At 49.1% G+C, this 21,001-nt stretch overlaps 1 protein-coding gene across 1 annotated transcript in view; it reads left to right on the top strand.

Annotated features, from left to right (window-relative positions):
• LOC134601913 (extracellular calcium-sensing receptor-like) overlaps positions 1-21,001 on the top strand; it is a 58,015-nt gene that overhangs the window by 18,710 nt on the left and 18,304 nt on the right. The window contains exons 2-6 of the mRNA XM_063446418.1: positions 784-956; positions 9,237-9,528; positions 11,581-12,399; positions 13,566-13,793; positions 15,187-15,310. Of these exons, the coding sequence (XP_063302488.1) occupies positions 784-956; positions 9,237-9,528; positions 11,581-12,399; positions 13,566-13,793; positions 15,187-15,310 (1,636 nt within the window). The remainder of the gene's footprint in view (positions 1-783; positions 957-9,236; positions 9,529-11,580; positions 12,400-13,565; positions 13,794-15,186; positions 15,311-21,001) is intronic.

The following is a 21,001-nucleotide window of genomic DNA, read 5'->3' as shown; positions in this document are numbered from 1 at the left end:
ATGGGTATGTCTGTCATACATTGAGGTGAATTCTGATTAATATTACATAAACAGTTATGAGCAGATTTGCCCAAATATAACATGGACAAAGGACACTTGATCCAAGATCACCACAAGATTGTTGTTTAGAGAGTGAATTAACGTTACATTATGTATTTAAACTCCATAATACAATGTGTATTTTATTATTACAATTTAATGCTTGTTTGAATTAATATATATATATATATATATATATATTTTTTTTTTTTTTTTGTTTGTCTGCATTCCAGTAGAAAAAGTCTTGTAGTGCCCAGTGCTTGTCCGCATAAACATATTAAGGTTAAAAATTATAGCACTCCAAGCACTTGGTAAAGGTGAAAAAGTAAAACTTAACTTTTATTCAGGTCGGATGCCAATAAAATCAATCGACGTTTCAGTTCAATACATGAACTTTCATCAGGATGAAAGTTTATATATTGAACTGAAACGTTGATCAATTTTATTGGTGTCCGACCTGAATAAAAGTTTAACTTTTTCACCTTTACCAAGTCCTTGGAGTGCTATCATTTTCAACCTTTTGAAGAGGGTTTAGCAAAGAATATATTTCAGTGGTATCTATGTATATCTGAAACATATAAGAAAAATATAAATACATATTTAAAAATCACAACGGACTCTGTTTATTTCTACTTCAAATTCACTGAAATTTCAACACAACCCAAAAATATCATAAGACAAAGAAATGACAAACCTGAGGTGACTAAAGGCAGAGCTTTTCCTCAAATGTTTTGTCAAATTCAGACATGGGATTCAGACATTGTCTATGGAGAAACCAGCAGTCTTGCTGGATCTTCCATGAACCTCAATGTTGAACTCTTGCACATGCATCAGAGTACAGCACTGACATGGCTCCTGACAACTGAAGTGCCAGGAGCTGAAGAGGAACTACAGGATGAAGATGGCAGCAACCACAAGTGACAGCTTGAGGTAAAAAACGTACTTTCCTCTGCACCCCGTGGCCATCAAACCCTCACCAGATCTGCCACTTGTGGTGGATCTGCTTTAATTCTATTGCTGTTGTGCCAGTCATGAAAAGTCAAAATGCTTAATGGCATCCATTCCATGACTTCTAGATAATTATTTATCCAGATAAGCTTTGACAAAACATGAAAACAATATGCATTTTATCCTGATTCCTACCACACATTAGAACCACTACTGACCCAGTTGTAGTCTAAACCAGCTTGGAATTGATCTTGGTGTTCAGGTGAGTGACTAAACCAAGAGAAGCATTACTGAAATGATTGTATCTATTCTTCATTGAAATTAAATAATAATAACAATAACAACGTATTTAACCAGGAAAGGTACATTAGGATTACTCTGGAATTCAAGTACATCCTGGGAATGTAAGTAATTGTTTTTCAAGGAGACACTTCAGTTTATGAGTGTAAAACACCAATGTGGTCTCACACGCTTTAATTTCACTTGACTAGTAGAGGTATGGCAACATACACAATTATTTTGGTTTTAATATTGTTAAATTATTACAAAATTAACTCAGTTCCAAGAGACCGAGGTGGTTTTCACTTGAATTTGTTTTACCAAATTGCCTATAAAACTTTTACAATTTTAAAGGGCTTCTCTAAGTCGGAATTAAACAATTTCTTAGTCCACTGTGTAAAAATAAGTTTTAAAAATATGAAAAAAATAAACCTGAGTATTTGAAGTAGCTGCATCTGCAATACACTCCCAGACTTTATGTGTACTGCAAGGTAGCACTGCCCGGACAAGAAAGTGATCTGCCAATCAGTATGTCATATCTTTCTATAGGAGTTGGGCTTTGATTGAATTGGTTTGAATCAGCATCAGAAATTATTCCAAACTGATAAAACTTTTCAATTGATTTATCTACAAGAGTTCTTGTAGAGCTTAATGGTGACTTCTGTAGATAAATCATTTGAAAAGTTTTTCAAAGAGATTGAAATAATTAACCAATTAAATTAAAGCCTTAATGTAGCCCCATGTAGCTAGAGCGCAGCTAAGCGGAAAAAGGCCTTGACAGGGGTTAGGAGGCGGGCTTAGGAGGAAGTAAGCGTGGGTTGGGATTATGGGTAAGTGGGATTGGCTATTTAAATGAGCAGCCATCTTAGGTGAGTCATTCTAACTTCCTACCTGGTCGAGTTTGTGTTCGCCTCGGTGTGCGCGGACTTTGCTTGGTCGGATTTCTTTTGTCTCCTCTGCAGGAACAATGGACGACGTGGAGCGTTTGCTGGAAGGGATCAGGTCGGCAGCACGGCATCAAGGTGTGGACTGGCTTCGGGCACAGCTTGGCCCTGCCCTGGCGGAGGCGGCGGATCGGGACGGCGATGGCGGGAGACCGGTCCGGGCCCGGAGGCCCCCGAGGAGGCTAAGCCCGGGCGCGGGGCCCGGTGAAGTGGTACCCGGTAGCAGTGGAGTTCCAGTTACAACCGGCAGCAGGCCCGGGAGCCGCGTGGTCGAGGCCTTGCCTCCCCGTGTGCGGACGGAGCCTCGGATGTGCACTAGGCGGCAAAGGGATATCGTGGACGGGGGCGCGGCTGCTAGCAGGTCGGAGGCGGCCGGGCGGCCCCCTGGTGCTTCGAGACCCACGGAGGGGAGGCCCAGGAGGGCTTCCCCCCCTTCGGACAGCGGAGACAATGAGGAGGCTGGATCCGGGAGACCGCATGGCAGGCATCAGGCAAGTGCAGAGGGCTCAGGTTGGGGCCCTCTTGGCGGGAAGGTTGTTCGGGGGAGCTCTGCCACTGTGGGGGGCGGGAGTAAGCCGGTTGGGGGTACACAGGCCTTAGTGGGAAAGGGGGAGGGCCCTGGGGCCCCGAAGAGGAAATGTGGCTCTAAAGGAGTAAGTTCTACGGGTGGTAGGGGTTCCCGGGGGGGGGGCCAGGTCAGACAGAGGGTCTCCCGTAGGGGTGGTGGGTAGTTCGGGGCCATCGGGGTCTGGCAAGCAAGGGGTCAGAGGTAAGGGGGTGGGGGAGGGGGTTTCGGAGGTAGCTAGGCAAGGGCGTAGGGTAGGCCGGGAGTCGGGTCTTTCCGTAGTGGAGGGGCGCAGGGGGGGCCCGGGTTCCAGGAGTAGTAGTGACAGTCCCTCGCCCGTTAGATCTCTGGGGTCCCGGGATGCTCGGGGGCGGTCGGGTCGGCACTGCTCCCCCTCGGATAGCTCAGCAGGGGAAGGTGCGGCAGCCCCTCGGTATGGACAGCAGGGGCGGCTTGCTGGTAGAGACGGGAGGAGCCGTAGCCCCAGGGGTTCCCGGGTGCCACGTGGTGGTAGAGGTCAGCGGGAGGCTTCGGTGCAGAGCAGGCGCTCCCGGGGTCGGGACGGGAGGGGAGTGGATGTTCGTTACCCCCTACCCAGGACTTCTTCTCCTTGTCCTAGATTTCGGAGCCGTTCTGCTTCCTCACAGGCTGGGCACCGGGTGGGCTCCCCGGTCGGCGAGATGGCGGCGGAAGTTCCCCTTCCCGGACGTCAGGCGACCTGCACTGCAGCCCCCACCGCTCCGGTGTCGGGGGGCTTGGCCGGTGAGTCCAGTGGGTCACTACACTCTAGCGCACTAGTTACCACACTTCAGGCACTACTCCACTCATTGGGGGCGGGGGGTGACACTAGCGGCGTTGGTCAGGTGTGGGCTCCGGGTGCAGGGGCTTCAGGTTCTCGGATCCGGGATTCCGCGGGGCCTAGTTCGGGCGGGGATTTGGCGGGGCCGCAGGACGTAGGAGAGGTTGGGAGCGAAAGGGCTGAGTTGTCCGGGGGTATCCCCGACGCGGCTAGGCAGCACGCGTACGTATCTTTTGCGGGCCCACTGGGGGTCCATTTGAAACAGGACGTGAAGGATAAGATTTGGAAGGGCGAGTTCTGTGAGATCTTCTCCCTCCTCCCGTTAGAGGACTTCATTGACCTCAAGGAGGAGGATAAGAAGGATGAGAAAAAAGAGGAGGAGGAGAAGAGGAAGCGGTACCGCAAGATACCGAAGTCCTTCGGTAATTGGTTGCGGGCCTTTTGTGTGCTGGCTAGTGTGCTCGGCGAGAAATCGCCGGGGTTGTGCTCGTCTTTGTTCTGCTATTTGGATGGCATTTGGGAGGCGTACCGGACTTACGGGGGGTTGGCATGGTGGAGGTACGACGAGCAGTTTCGGCAGCGGCTGGCGGCTAACCCGGGTATGCGGTGGGACCAAATGGACCTGCCGCTCTGGATGAAGCTAATGATGGCGCAAAAAGCGCAGCCCTTTCAGAGTTCGGCCGGCGCCAGGGGGCAGTCCGCCTCGTCGGCCACCTTACAAAAGGGCTTATGCTGGCTCTATAACGAGGGCCAATGCAAATGGGGAGCCTCCTGTCGTTTCAAGCATGAGTGCTCCGGCTGCGGGGGAGCTCATGGGCTCAACCGCTGCTTTAAGAAGGGTAAGTCCGGAGGCGCCGGCGCGGCTGTCGCGCCGGGGGGAGGGGGTGCATCCGCTTCCCCTGGGCCTAACCCCAGTGAAGCTAAGCGCGATGGAGCCGTGGCTAGGCCGCTACGGTAACAGGGCGGACGCTGCGGTGCTCCTGGCGGGGTTTGCGGTGGGGTTCTTTATTCCGTTTCAGGAGCGACGAGGGGGTCAAGGGAGGCTGCGCAACCTGAAGTCTGTGGCGGACTTCCCGGATGTGGTTAGGGAAAAGCTGGGCAAAGAAGTAGGACTGGGCCGCATGGCAGGCCCATTTGTAGTGCCTCCGCTGGAGGGCCTGCGGGTTTCCCCACTTGGGGTGGTCCCCAAGAAGGAGCCGGGTAAATTTAGACTCATTCACCATCTCTCATACCCGAAAGGGGAGTCGGTGAATGACGGTATTCATAAGGAATTGTGCTCGGTGTCATATGCATCTTTCGACCGGGCGGTCGATTTGGTCCGGCGGGCCGGGCATGGGGCCCTGATGGCTAAGGTGGACATCGAGGCCGCGTTCCGGCTGCTACCGGTCCACCGGGACTGTCATCACCTGCTGGGGTGTTTCTTTGAAGGGGCCTACTTCGTGGACTTGTGTCTGCCCATGGGCTGTTCCATTTCCTGCTCCTATTTTGAGAAATTCAGCACTTTTCTCGAATGGGTGATACGGGTGGAAGCGGGGAGTCGTCTTATTGTACATTATCTAGATGATTTTCTGTGTGTGGGACCGGCCGGTTCCCTGGATTGCCTGCGCCTGCTGCGGACGGTTGAGTGGGTGGCGGGCCAATTCGGGGTTCCGCTGGCGGCGGATAAGACCGAGGGCCCGACCACGTGTCTGAGTTTTCTAGGTCTGGAGATTGACTCTGGGAGGGGAGAATGTCGGCTGCCCCAGGATAAGCTGGCAAGGCTTCGGGGGGCGGTGGCTGCCGTTGCTGGGGCACGCAAGGTGACTCTGGTGCAGCTACAGTCCTTGATTGGGTTGCTCAATTTTGCGTGTCGGGTCATCCCGATGGGAAGGGTGTTTAGTCGCAGCTTGTCGGCCGCTACCGCGGGGGTTAAATCCCCGCACCATTTTGTACGGGTGTCGGCGGCCATGCGAGCGGACTTGGGCATCTGGGATGCCTTCTTGGGGGACTTTAATGGGACGGTGTTGTTCCGGCAGGAGGGCCAGTCGTCGGCCGAGCTGGAGCTTTTTACGGATGCTTCGGGCAGTATAGGCTTTGGGGCATATTTTGGGGGCTCCTGGTGTGCGGAGCGGTGGCCGGACTCTTGGGGTTCGAGCCCTCTTATGCGCAACTTGGCTTTCTTGGAGTTGTTCCCGTTGGTTGTTGCAGTAGCGTTATGGGGTGACAGGTTGCGTGATCGGAAAGTGGTATTTTTCTCGGATAACATGGCGGTGGTTCACGCGGTGAATCGCCAGTCGGCGGCATCAAAGCCGGTGGTTCAGCTGCTTAGGCGACTGGTATTGCTGTGTATGTCCCGAAATGTTGTTTTTCGCGCGCGCCATGTTCCCGGCTATTTGAATGAGGTGGCTGATGCTCTATCTCGTTTTCAGTGGTCCCGTTTCTGGCTGGCGGCGCCGGGGGCATAGAAGGAAGGGCTGGCTTGCCCGGACGAGATTTGGCAGCTGGGGGCGTCCTGCTTGGAGGACTCGTGAAGGCTTCTCTGGCACCGGCCACTTGGGCCTCGTACAGTAAGGTTTGGGGCTTGTGGGAACGGTCACTGGAAGGGTTGGCCGTGGACAGCGGGGAGGCCCTGCGGGACGCTTTCTTGTGGTACACCTGTCAGTTGCTGACAAAAGGGCCGTCCCCTGCCGTGGTGGACAGATCCATGGCGGCGATGGCGTTTTGGTTTCGGTGGCATGGGAAGGAGGACTTTACCAAGACCTTCGTCATCAGGCAAGCCCTGAAGGGTTATCGCAAGGGGCGCAGGGCGCCGGATACCAGGCGCCCAGTGTCGGTGCGGCTGCTGGGGGATTTGGTGGGTATATTGCCTGAGGTTTGTTTTGATGGGTTTGAGGCTTTACTGTTCAAAGTAGCGTTTGTTTTGGCGTTTTTTGGGGCATTCCGAGTAGGGGAATTGGTGAGTGCTAGTAAAATGGCGCAGGGGGGCCTGCAATTTTCGGGGGTCCGTATCTTGGATAGGAAGGTGGTGGTGCACCTTGGCAGGTCCAAAACGGACGTCCGCGGCGTGGGCCGGGACGTGACACTGGGGGCCTTGCCGGGCTCGGCTTTGTGCCCGGTGGCTGCTACGGTGGAGTATCTGGCGCGGAGGCCAGCGGTAGGGGGCTCCTTATTGGTACATGCTGACGGATCGTCCCTTTCTCGGTTCCAGTTCACGAAAGTTTTTCGGTTGGGCTTGGGCAGGTTGGGGCTTCAAGCTGCACGATTTGGGACGCACTCGTTCCGTATTGGGGCGGCCACGGAGGCCGCACGGTTGGGATTGGGGGACGAGGTGGTGAAGAGGATCGGGAGGTGGGAATCGGTAAGATTCCGCTCCTATGTCCGGTTGGGTCTATTGGATTAATGGCATGGGACTGTTTTGTATTTCAAAAAAAAAAAAAATAACCATCAAATTTAAAAGGTGTTGTGTTATGATATGAGGGGTTAATGGCTATGTTGGGATGTTTCGCTGTGTTGGTTGGGGATGGGGTAGGGGTCTCTGTTGGACTTCCCTCATCATTTGTTTTCTCCCCCCAGGGCGTGTGGCATGGATCGTGGGCCATTCGTTTGTCTTCTGGGCCGAGAGGAGGGCCGCAGCTCGAGCGCAAGGCCAGCAGCTGGGTTTTCCGAGAGGCCAGTTGGCAGTTCGTTGGTTTGGGTATCGGGGTTTTTGCTGGGGGGATGTTTGTGGGAAACTGTTTGGGATGCTGGCAGCAGGGTACACGCCAGACGTGCTGGTATTACATGTGGGGGGTAATGACCTGGGCCTTACGCCGCAGCGCCGGCTGGTGAAGTGGATGAAGCAGGACATTAATAAGTTGAGGGGCCTGCTTCCGGGGGTAATGTTGGTCTGGTCTGAGATTGTCCCGCGGCGCCGGTGGCGGCACGCTCGGGATACGGGGGCTATGGAGAGGTGCAGGAAGAAGGTGAATAGCTTGATGGCAAGCTTTGTGCGGAAAGTAGGGGGTGTAGTGGTACGGCACCTGGAGTTGGAGGAAGGGTTGCCAGGATACTACCGCTCGGATGGTGTTCACCTCTCGGATGTGGGTTTGGACCTGCTCAACTTGGGTTGGCAGGATGGTATAGGGATGGCCCTGTTTCTTCGGGGTGGCGGAGCTCAGACAGCTTAAGGGGTCAAGGTCTGAGCTTGTGGCGGGACGGGGAGCTGAAGGAGAGGAAATAGGCTCCCCTGGATGAACGTGAGGTGGAATAAACAGATTGTGGTCATCGGTGGTTGAGAGGTTTCGAGTCCTGGAGGTGGCTCAGAACCTGGTGGGGCAGGGGTATCCGGGTATACCCCTGCCGTGGTTAATGGTGGTTGGCAGGGGTATCCGGGTATACCCCTGCCGTGGTTAATGGTGGTTGGCACTTTGATATAAAGTTGGTGTATGTTATAATTATGTATATGTGTTATTATATGGGGGTCATTGCCTTTTGTATGGTAGCCGAAGGAACAGGATGCGAGGGGGCGGAGTATGGGGGGCAATGACCCATGTTTACCTGTTAATTTATTATCGATATTATTATTATTATTATTATCATTATTATTATTATTATTATAATTATTGGTTAATAAAGCTGTGGACAAATTTCCCCATACTACTTAGTGTCTGTGTATTATTGGGTTAGGTTATGGGGGTGGTTTGTCCTGGATTCCGACTGCCCAAATGGCGACTATAGACCTGTCATGTAGCCCCATGTAGCTAGAGCGCAGCTAAGCGGAAAAAGGCCTTGACAGGGGTTAGGAGGCGGGCTTAGGAGGAAGTAAGCGTGGGTTGGGATTATGGGTAAGTGGGATTGGCTATTTAAATGAGCAGCCATCTTAGGTGAGTCATTCTAACTTCCTACCTGGTCGAGTTTGTCCCACCCACCCTCCCTTTGTTTGTTTTGTGTTTATTTAACCCGTTTCTTTCACAGCGGCGGGACGGGGAGCTGAAGGAGAGGAAATAGGCTCCCCTGGATGAACGTGAGGTGGAATAAACAGATTGTGGTCATCGGTGGTTGAGAGGTTTCGAGTCCTGGAGGTGGCTCAGAACCTGGTGGGGCAGGGGTATCCGGGTATACCCCTGCCGTGGTTAATGGTGGTTGGCAGGGGTATCCGGGTATACCCCTGCCGTGGTTAATGGTGGTTGGCACTTTGATATAAAGTTGGTGTATGTTATAATTATGTATATGTGTTATTATATGGGGGTCATTGCCTTTTGTATGGTAGCCGAAGGAACAGGATGCGAGGGGGCGGAGTATGGGGGGCAATGACCCATGTTTACCTGTTAATTTATTATCGATATTATTATTATTATTATTATCATTATTATTATTATTATTATAATTATTGGTTAATAAAGCTGTGGACAAATTTCCCCATACTACTTAGTGTCTGTGTATTATTGGGTTAGGTTATGGGGGTGGTTTGTCCTGGATTCCGACTGCCCAAATGGCGACTATAGACCTGTCATGCTATACTTCCTCAAAGAGCAGGGCTTCGTAGATAGACAGGTATTTGTGGAAATGTTTGTTTCATTTTCAGCTGTTTGCGGAAAATATAAGTCCTGGAAACTTTTGTTTGTTTGTAATACCATCTATAAAGGATAAATATTATGTGTGGTTGTCATGATAATTTCAGTATGCTTTTTTTTTAATCCTCAAGGTTCTTCTTCAGAAACTATCAGAGTCTTCAGACCTTGAGGTTTGCAGTGGAAGAGATCAATGGAAACTCTAATATCCTCCAGAATATTACTCTGGGATTTCAGATTTATGATTCTTGTGATATGACCAGGCTGGCTTTAGAAAGTGCATTACAAGTATTAACAGGACATGACAAAATTGTTCCAAATTTCCAATGTTTTGAACATATTCCACTTAGTTCCATGATTGGCCCTTCAACTTCCACTCAGACAATGCTTGTGGCTCATATTCTAGGACTCTACAGATATCCGCAGGTAAAATGCATTGAAAATATATATTCCAACATGCAAATTATTATTTTGTATCAGTCTTTCAAGTCATCTTGTAGAGCATTTCTTTTTCATTAACTGGTGTATACAGTTGTGTGCAAATGTTTGCATACCCTGGCAGATATTTTTAAATGTTGGCATTAATTTTGAAAATATAACAGATCATGCAAAACATTTATTTTATTGAAGGATAGTGATCATATGAAGCCATTTATTATCACATAGTTGTTTGGATCATTTTTAAATCATAATGATAACAGTAATCATCCAATGTGGCCTTCTTACAGACACACAAGGTGACACACAAAAGTTAAAATGGCAATTAAAGGTTACTTTCCCACACCTGTGGCCTTTTAAATTGCAATTAGTGTCTGTGTATAAATAGTCAATGAGTTTGGTAGCTATCATGTGGATGCACTGAGCAGGCTAGATATTGAGCCATGGGGAGCAGATAAGAACTGTCAAAAGACCTGTGTAACAAGGTAATAGAACTTTATAAAGATGGAAAAAAATATTTAAAAAAATATCTAAAGCCTTGAAAATCCCAGTCAGTACTGTTCAATCAATTGATACCACGGTCAAATAGCCAAATAAAAATTTCAGCCACAACTGCCAGAAGAATTGTTCGGGATGCAAAAAAAAAACCCACAGGTAACCTCAGGAGAAATACAGGCTGTTCTGAAAAAGGTGGTGTGGTTGTTTCAAGGAGCACAATACGACGATACAAAAATGAGCTGCATGGTCGAGTTGCCAGAAACAAACCTTTACTACAATGCCACAAATAAGCCATATTACAATATGCCCGATAAAACCTTGACATGCCTCACAGCTTCTGGCACACTGTAATTTGAAGTGACGATACCAAAATAGAGCTTTATGTTCACAACCAAGCGCTATGTTTGGTGAGGGGTCAACAAGGCCTATAGTGTAAAGAACATCATCCCCACTGTGAAGCATGGTGGTGGCTCACTGAAGGTTTTGGGATGTGTGAGCTCTAAAGGCACGGGGAATCTGGTGAACATTAATGGCAAGATGAATCCAGCATGTTATCAGAAAATACTGGCAGACAATTTGGAATCTTCTGCCCGAAGGCAGTGCATGGGACACTCTTGGACTTTCCAGCCTGACAATGACCCTGAGCACAAGGCCAAACTGACCCTCCAGTTGTTACAGCAGACAAAAGTGAAGGTTCTGGAATGGCCATCACAGTCTCTTGTCCTTAATACCATTGAGCCACTCTGGGAAGATCTCAAAAATGCAGTTCATGCAAGACGACCAAAGACTTTGCATGACCTGGATGCATTTTGCCAAGATGAATGGGCAGCTATACCACCTGTAAGGATAAGGGGCCTCATAATATTTACAAAATACTGCACTCTGTCATTAATGCTAAAGGCTCATTACACAGTATTAAGAACTAAGGCTATGCAGACTTTTGAACAGGGGTCATTTCATTTTTTTCTTTGTCTCCATGTTTTGTTTTAGGATTGTGCCATTCTGTTATAACCTACAGTGAATATGAATCCCATAAGAAATAAAATAAATGTGTTACCTGCTCACTTACTCCAGATAATGATACAGTTGTGCTCAAAGGTATGCAAACGTTTGAGCACAACTGTATCATTATCTGGAGTAAGCATCCCAAGCAGGAACCTTGTCTGTCTTCTAAATCTGTTGACTGGGATTGGGTTAGATGTTTCTTAACAGTTATGTATCCTATTATCTTAATAGACTTCTGATAGCTTTCTAACCATATCCATGCTTATTCATTATTAATGTAAAGGGCCAAAAAATATTTATTTTTATTTTTTTTTATATATATAAAATAAAAGTATATACAGAAATTATTGGTATAACAAAATTAAAATATGTCACATTTGATGTCATATATATATATTGTGCATTGAATTGCCCTATTTGTATTTAAGACAAATTTGAGTTCTCCAGTTGAAACTTTATAGATTTTCTCCAAAATATACTAATTACATTTCTCTGAAACAAAATACTGCTTTTAAAATTGTGGCTCTTGCTTAACAGATTGGTTACTCATCATCTACCAACCTTCTTAGTGATCGGACAAAATTTAAATCCTTTTTCAGGACTATTCCCAGTGACACTTACCAGTGCCAAGGACTTGCACAGCTGGTTCTGCATTTTGGTTGGAACTGGGTTGGACTGTTATCAATAGACAATGATTATGGTTTGCAAGGAATTCAGATGGTTAAGAAGGAACTTGTCAAAGCTGGGGCTTGTGTGGCCTTCAGTGAGATCATTCTTACAAGTCAGCCAGAGCGCAATGCCAGACACATAGTCAAGGTGATAAAGGACAGCACAGCAGTGGCCATTGTTGTCTTCTGTGGTAATGTTGATTTGGTTCCAATTCTGGGTGAGATGAAGAGACAGAATATTACAAATAGGATATTTGTTGCTAGTGAAGCCTGGTCCACATCAAGTGCAATATCCTTGGAAACATTTTCGGACCTTCTCTCTGGCACAATAGGCTTATCCTTTCAAAGTGGAACTATACCAGGGCTAAAGGAATTCCTGAACAAGATACACCCTAGTGAAAATTTTCTGGTTAAATTATTTTGGGAAGAAGCATTTAAATGCACATTTTTTGATGATAATATCACACGATCTTTGAAGACTTTCATTAAAGAATGCACAGGGACAGAAAGTCTAGAAAGTCTCAACAATAGCTATAATGATGTATCTAGATTAAGACACACGTACAGTGTCTACAACGCGGTCCATGCTGTGGCCAATGCTTTGGCAGATATGAAAAACTGCAAACGTGAAGAAGGTTCATTTGTTAATGGAAAGTGTGCAGACATTAGGAATTTTAAACCATGGCAGGTAACATTCACAGGGAATCTTCTACTAAAAATAGAAGGTTCCTTTGCATATGGAATAATTAGCAGGATAGAATACCTCCTTAGATATGCCATTGCGCAGTTATTAAGTAGGTGTTAATTTGCCACCAGGCACGTCCTGTTGGGCTCCTAATTCCATTGTACCAGTTCAGAGTCCGCAACTTTCAGTGCTCACTGCAATGCTTATTACATTGCAAATAGAAACTGCACGGTGTATGTGTGTTTCCTCAATGTCCTTTAAAAAGTACTTCTTAAAAAAATACTTTAACCCCTTAAGGACCAAACTTCCGGAATAAAATGGAATCATGACGTGTCACACATGTCATGTGTCCTTAAGGGGTTAAAATGGCCGGCAGAACACAGGTAAGAATTTAAACCAGTATTAAACAATTTGTCAGCTTACACTGGTGGGCACTTATGGGCACAAAATTAAACAATTTGCCAGCTTACACTAGTAGGCACAATTTGCCAGCTTACACTGATGGGCACTGGTGGGCACAAATTAAACAATTTGCCAGCTTACACTAGTAGGCACAATTTGCCAGCATACACTGGTGGACACATTTTGGCAGCTTACACTGGTGGGCACTATAACCACTACAGTGCAGTCCAATGGTTATGGGGCTTAAAATGGTTGTTTACGGTATTTTTGAAATAAAGAAGACATTTTAAAATGACACAAAAAGGTGTCTTCAATGATGTGGTGTTTGGCACACACCTGGAGTCACACTCAGAACATTGTCAGTACAGACACAAAACAGCAAAAACTATACATTTAACAGTGGCAAACAGAGATGGGATCCAGCTGACAATATAGTGGTCTTAATCATTGGTAGCATAATCCCAGACAGGATAAACACAATTTTAACGTTTCATAATACACAAAAAAGCAAGAGGAGATTAGGGGCACTGAAATATAATTTATGCCTGAAACTACTTTCCTTTAAGTCTTCTCACTTTACTGTTGCTTGAATAACTTTTGCTTGACTTTGTCCCTCCTAATGTTTCCTCGTTTCCCAAGTCTGATTTATATTCTCCCCTTTTCAACCATGTCCAACTTAGTATTCCAGGTTTATGTCATTGCCATATTGTTTAGCCATGCATTCATATTTCTCAAAGTGCTAGAATAAATACATTTCCTGTTTCCAGCTCCTACACTATCTGAAGAAGGTGAAGGTGATGATGAGCAGTGGGAGGGAGCTTTACTTTGATGTGAACGGGGATCCACCAGCCATCTATGACATTGTCAATTGGCAGATAACTCCAGAAGGCACCATACGACACGTCAAGGTGGGGAGTTATGACATGGCAGCACCTAATGGTCAAGTCTTCAGCATTAACAAAAATAATATAAAGTGGCCGACCAGAGACCAAAAGGTTTGTAAATCTAAGCACCCCTTGGTTCGTCCTCAATCACATCCTCAACAGGTTTTTGCTCACTTGTCTTATTAAAGAGAGAACCTGTACCATTTGCACATCAGACTGATCTCAATCATTAGATCAGTCCACATCCGAAATGGTCGCAATTTCTCCTTGCACGAGAGATACAATAATGCCAGACATGTCAGCTTTCTTTCATCAGTGAGGTGTAGCTGAAACCCTTCTATGCACAGTGAGCACACACATACAATACACACACACACAAAATCACCCACCCTCTGCACAGAAACGTTTATGAACTAAAGCGGGGTTCTCCAAACCCTGAACACTGGAATAGCTTAATAACTATTTAGACACAAACATTATTTAACAGAAGATTCCTTCCTTCCCATAAGTACAATATTGACCATTTGAATTTATCTAGCTTCCACACCTTCTATAAATAACAAAAAATGTACTTCTGCATTCATGCTGATACTTCATTTCCTGTCTGGAATATTGCAAGATACAATATAATCTCTAATGTGTTTCATGCCATCTACCCATTTATGCAAAATGGCTGTTTTAAATTCATAGTTATCTATATTTCAAGTAAACATTATGTTTTTTTTTAAATATATTTAAAATATATAAGTAGTGAAGGGCTTAAAGGGACACTATAGTCACCAGAACAACGTCAGCTTAACCCCGTAAGGACACATGACATGTGTGACATGTCATGATTCCCTTTCATTCCAGAAGTTTGGTCCTTAAGGGGTTAATGTGGTTGTTCAGGTGAGTACAAAAGCTCCCTTTATCATGTAAACACTGTATTTTCGGAGAGAGAGTGAGGGTGATAGAGAGAGAGAGAGGGAGTGAGTGTGGGAGAGTGTGTGTTAGAGAGAGTGAATGTGTGAGTGTGAGAGTGAGAAAGTGAGGGAGAGTGAGGGAGAGAGTGAGTGTGAGAGAGTGTGAGTGTGAGAGAGAGTGTAGATAGAAATAGATAGATAGATAGATAGACTTTTGTCTTAGGAGGGTTGCGGTAGGAGGGGGGCAGGAATAGACAGCGAGCTAAGCTGTCAGTCAGCTCAGTTTGCGAACGCGCATACTGCACACATGCGCGGTAGAGTGCTCATTGTTCATTCATAGGTGGCATTCAATGCCGCTCTATGAAGAACCCGATTGCTATGATGCTTCTGTAAGAGAAGCGTCTGATTGAGCTCTGCTACTTTGATATTTTGGATTGGTGGTAAGTTTATATGATAAAAAGCATTTGGATTTTTATTTTTTTAATTACAAACTAATATGAAAGCAAGAAAGAAGGCTAGGGGACCTGTCTTTCTGGCTTTCATATGCTGACTATAGTGGTCCTTTGACATTTTAGTATTCTTTAATCTCATATTTCCCACAGGCTCCTGTCTCAGTCTGCAGTAAGAGCTGTCCCCATGGCTTTCGAAAAGCTGTAAAAAGAAGTGAACCAGCCTGCTGCTTCCAATGTGTCCCTTGTCCACAAGGACAAATCTCCAATCAGACAGGCAAGTGAATTCTTTAACACATTAAATGTTATGTTAGGTATGAGAAAAGGCACCTATAAAAACACCAGTGCATTGTCTTTGAAGGAAAAAAGTGGAAAAGGTTTGGAAAAAAGTGACAGGCATACAATATATTGTAGCCCAATGTAGCCAAAGCACAGCTTAGCGGAACAGGGCCTTGACAGGGGTTAGGAGGCGGGCTTAGGAGGAAGCGGCCACGACTGGTGGTTTGTGGGTAAAGGGGGTTTGGCTATTTAAATAGGTAGCCATTTTGTAAAGATCACTTTTAATCTCCTACCTGGTTAAGTTTGTTGCACTCCTGTGCTTGCAGATTTAGCTGGGTAGGGCTTTTCTTTTTCTTTTCTGCAGGGCCATCGAAGATGTGGAGAGACTCCTGGAAGGGATCAGAGTGGCTGCGCGGCAACAGGGTGCGGACTGGCTGAGGGCCCAACTGGGGCCGGTTTTGGCGGCGGCAGTAGACCGGGACGGCGGTGGCGGGCGCCCGGCGAGGGCCAGGAGGCCACCGAGAAGACTGAGTCTGGGCGCAGGAGACGGTGATGGCCAGACCGGCTGGGGCGAGGTGGCTGGCAGTAGCCACGACAGGCCAGGTGACCGCGTGGTCGAGGCTCCGCCTCCCCATGTGCGACCGGGGCCTCGGCGGGGATCTGGACGACGGGCGTTTGCCCAGGACGTCGGCGGCGTGGCCCCCAGATCGGACGGGGCCCCACTGGATGCAGAGGCCGCGGAGGCGGCTGGACGGCCTAACGGAGTGCCGGGCGGGACGGGCTGCGGCCCAGGAGGGCGCCCTCTGCATCGGAGGCTGGGCCCAGCAAGGAAGTCGCCAGGTCTGCGCGGCGCAGACCGCAGGGAAACCAGGCAAGTGCAGGGGGAAATCGCCAGGATCCTGCTCCTCCTTGTTCTGCTACTTGGATGGGATTTGGGAAGCGTACCGCACCTACGGGGGGCTGGCCTGGTGGCGGTACGATGAACAGTTCCGGCAGTGACTCGCTGCCAATCCGGGCATGAGGTGGGACCAAATGGACCTGCCTCTCTGGATGAAGCTTATGATGGCTCAGAAGGCACAGCCCTTTCAGCACGCGGCTGGCGCAAAGGGTCAGTCCGCCTCGTCGGCCGCCTCTCAAAAGGGCTTATGCTGGCTTTTCAACAAAGGCCAATACAAGTGGGGGTCGTCGTGCCGCTTCAAGCACGAGTGCTCGGGTTGTGGAGGGGCCCATGGTTTGCAGCGCTGTTTCAAGACGGGTAAGTCGGGGGGAGCCTCGGTCCCTTCCACAAGTAGGGGAGGGGGGGGCTTCCCCTGCCCCGGGGCCTAACCCCGGTGAAACTAGGCGCGATGGAACCTTGGCTAAGCCTCTACGGTAACAGGGTGGATGCCGAGTTACTCAGGGCTGGGTTTGGGCGGGGGTTCTTCATCCCTTTTCGGGACAGGGGTGGTACTCGGGATTTGTGCAACCTTAAATCGGTGGCAGAATTCCCAGGGGTGGTACGGGACAAGCTTGCTAAGGAAGTGCTGTTGGGCAGGATGGCGGGGCCATTTCAGACACCCCCGATGTAGGGCCTTCGGGGTTTCCCCGCTCGGGGTGGTCCCCAAGAAGGAGCCGGGGAAGTTTAGGCTCATTCACCACCTTTCCTACCCCAAGGGAACGTCGGTGAACGACGACATCGACAAAAAGTTGTGCTCGGTCTCCTATGCATCTTTTGACCAGGCGGTCGAGCTGGTGAGACGGGCGGGGCGTGGGGCGCTGATGGCCAAGGTGGACATTGAGGCTGCTTTTCGGCTCCTCCCGGTACACCCGACGTGTCACCACTTGCTGGGGTGTTACTTTGAGGGGCAATACTTTGTGCACCTATGTCTCCCGATGGGTTGTTCCATTTCATGCTCCTACTCCTACTCCTACTGAGAAATACGTTTGTTTCTCGAATGGGTAGTCCGGGTTGAGGTGGGGTGCAAAGCGGTCGTACACTACCTGGACGACTTTCTCTGCGTGGGGCCAGCGGACTCACCCGAATGCGGACCATGGAATGAGTGGCAGGCCATTTTGGGGTGCCGCTTGCGGCGGATAAGACTGAGGGCCCAACCGAATGTCTTAGTTTCCTGGGACTGGAAATAGATTCGATGAATGGGGAGTGTCGGCTCCCGCTGGCTAAGTTGGAAGGGCTGAGGTGCGTAGTGGCCGCGGTGGCGCGGGCGCGAAAGGTGACGCTACGTCAGTTGCAGTCGCTGATTGGGATGCTCAACTTTGCCTGCAGGGTCATACCAATGGGCAGGGTGTTCAGCCGCAGCCTGGCAGCGGCTACAGCAGGGGTGTGTTTCCCGCACCACTTCGTACGAGTGTCGTTGCTCATGCTAGCTGATTTGGAAATATGGGACACCTTTCTTATTTTTCCGGCAAGGGGGTGTATCCACGGCCGAACTGGAGCTGTTTACCAATGCGTCAGGTAGTGTGGGTTTCGGGGCGTATTTCGGAGGGAAATGGTGCGCTGAAAGGTGGCCGGAGGGGTGAGGGCACAGCCCCCTTATGCGTAACCTGGCCTTCCTGGAATTGTTCCTGTTGGTGGTCGCGTTGGCACTGTGGGGTGAGGGGCTCCGGGACCACAAGGTGGTCTTTTTCTCTGACAATATGGCAGTGGTGCACGCCGTCAACAACCAGTCGGCAGCATCCAAACCGGTGGTGAGGCTCCTCCGGCGCTTCATCTTGTTGTGCATGTCGCTTAATATAGTATTTCGCGCGTGCCATGTGCCAGGGTATTTGAATGAGGTGGCTGACGCTCTCTCTCGTTTTCAGTGGTCCCGATTTCGGACGGTGGCCCCGGAGGCGCAAGAGGTGGGCCTGGCGTGCCCGGACGAGATGTGGCAACTGGGAGCGTCCTGCTTGGCGGACTTGTGAAGGCTTCGCTGGCACCGGCCACTTGGGCCGCCTACAGTAAGGTTTGGAGTACATGGGAGCCTTCCTGGGAGGGGATGGACCTGGGGTCGTCGGGCGAAATGCGTCCCCGGCGGTGGTTGACAGGACCAAGGCGGCGATGGCCTTCTGGTTCAAGCTGCACGGGAAAGAGGATCTTACCAAGGCTTTTGTCATTCGGCAAGCGTTGAAGGGGTACAGAAAGGGTCGTAGGACGCAGGATAGTAGGCGCCCGGTGTCGGTACAGGTGTTGGGCGACCTAATAGGGGCGCTGCCGGACATCTGTTTTGACGGTTTCGAAGTGGCGTTGTTTCGGGCGGCATTTCTGTTGGCTTTCTTCGGGGCTTTCCGCATAGGTGAACTGGTGAGCGCCACGCGGGTGGCGCTGGGGAATCTCCAGGTGTCGGGAGATCGCGCGCTTGAAGGGAAGTTGTTGGTGCACTTGGCCAGGTCAAAAACGGACACTAAGGGTGTGGGCCGCGATATAGCTCTGGGCGCCCTGCCAGGTTCGGCGTTGTGCCCGGTGGCCGCGGTGACGCATTATTTGACTCTGAGGCCGGCAGTTGGGGGGCCTTTATTGCTGCACGCGGACGGCTCCTCACTTTCCCATTTTCAGTTCACTAAGGTTTTCCGCCTGGGACTGGGCAGGTTGGGGCTGCGGGCTTCTAGCTTCGGGACACACTCCTTCCGCATCGGGGCAGCTACGGAGGCAACACGTTTAGGGCTAGGGGATGATTTGGTAAAACTGATTGGTAGGTGGGAATCCGCGCGGTTCAGATCCTACGTTCGTTTGGGGTTATTGGATTTGTAATGCGGGCCGGGGGGACTACGGTGGGGGGACCTGGTATTGACACTGTTGTCTCCTTCTTCCCCAGGCCAAGTCGCATGGATCGTGGGCCATTCCTTTGTCTTCTGGGCCGCAAGGAGGGCTGCAGCTCGAGGTCGGGGCCAGCAGCTGGGCTTTCCAAAGGACCAGTTTACTGTGAGATGGTTCGGGTATAGGGGATTTTGTTGGGGAGACGTATGCAGGGCACTATTCAGAATGGTAGCGGCTGGGGGGGGCGGACCTACTGGTCCTTCATGTGGGTGGCAATGATCGGGCCTCATACCGCAGCGAAGATTGGTAAAATGGATGAAACAGGACCTCAATAAGTTGAGGGATCTGCTCCCCGGGGTTATGATAGTGTGGTCAGAAATGGTGCCACGTCGGCGTTGGCGACATGCAAGGGACCCGGTGGCCATCGACAGGTGCAGGGGAAAGGTTAACAGCTTGATGGCTAGCTTCGTGCGAAAATTCTGGGGCGTTGTGGTACGGCACGGGGAATTAGAAGGCGGCTTGCTGGGTTACTACCACACGGATGGCGTGCATCTCTCCGAGGTGGGTTGGGACCTGCTGAACCTAGGTTGGCAGGAGGAGATGCAGAAAGCGTTTTTTCTTCGGGGGGCGGAGCTCAGACAGCTTAAGGGGTCAAGGGCTGAGCTTGTGGTGGGATAGGGAGCCTAAGAAGAGGAAGGAGGCTCCCCAGGAAGAACGTGATGGTCTGGAAACATTGTGGTCATTGGTGGTTGGTAGGTTTCGAGTCCTGGAGGTGGCTCAGAACCTGGTGGGGTAGGGGTATCCGGGAATACCCCTGCCATGGTTAATTATGTTAACTTATGTATTATGTTAATATATTATGTTAATTACTTTAAGTTATTTATGTTAGAGAAAAGGTGAAATGTTATATATATATATATATATATATATATATATATTTATTTGTGTTATCTATGTGGGGTCATTGCCTTTTATATTAAAAGAAGGATACGGATGTGAGGGCGGAGCATGGGGGGCAATGACCCATATTACATGTTAAGTTATTATGGTTATATATTATATTATTATTCTAATTATTCTAATTGTAATTTTGGAGGTCTTCAATAGAGTTGAGCGGACATCTGGTTCGGCCGAACTTTGAAAAAAAGTCCGGGTTCGGACTCGAACTTGACCCCAAAACCGAACCCCATTGAAGTCAATGGTGATCCAAACTTTTGGGCACAAAAATGGCTCTAAAAAACTCCTGGAAAGGGCTAGAGGGCGGCACAAGGAAGTAAAATGGGGGTTAGAGTAGACTAAGTGCCCTGCAAACAAATGTGGATAGAGAAATCACTTAAAAATAACATAAAATAAGCAGCCGCTTAGTAGATAACTCCCTAATTTCCACGGTATTAGAGAGCTATCTACCAAAAGGCTGAAAGACCTAAATTGGTCACCTAGATTGGTCTTTCAGCCACATTTACTAATACTAAGTAAAGATTGCTTAGTATTAGTAAACTCAGCCTCTACTCGCTATACTGCTCACTGTAAAAAAAAAAAAAAAAATATTGTCCTCACCCTTGTGTGACGGGTGGGGGCCCTAAATAAGAATGTGGAGGGGGACCTAATGTCCTCCCCCCTGGCCCCCACCCCTGAGCGGCAGGTGGGGGCCCTAAATAACAATAAGAGGGGGCCTACTGTCCTCCCCCTGCCCCCCACCCCTGAGCGGTAGGTGGGGGCCCTAAATAACAATAAGGGGGGGACCTAATGTCTTCCCCCCGGCCCCTACCCCTGCACGGCGGGTGAGGGCCCAAAATAACAAAATACTGTCCTACCCCCCGGCCCCCACCCCTGAGCAGTGGGTGGGGGCCATAAATAAAAATTGGGGGGGGAACCTAATGTCCTCCCCCGGCCCCCACCCATGAGCAGTGGGTGGGTGTCATAAATAAAAAATTGGGGGGGAACCTAATGTCCTCC

Source organism: Pelobates fuscus, chromosome 3, assembly GCF_036172605.1.
Source record: "Pelobates fuscus isolate aPelFus1 chromosome 3, aPelFus1.pri, whole genome shotgun sequence".
NCBI classification, from domain to species: Eukaryota; Metazoa; Chordata; class Amphibia; order Anura; family Pelobatidae; genus Pelobates; species Pelobates fuscus.
Note: the sequence above shows the minus strand (reverse complement) of the source record. Positions and strands in the feature narration are given on the sequence as shown.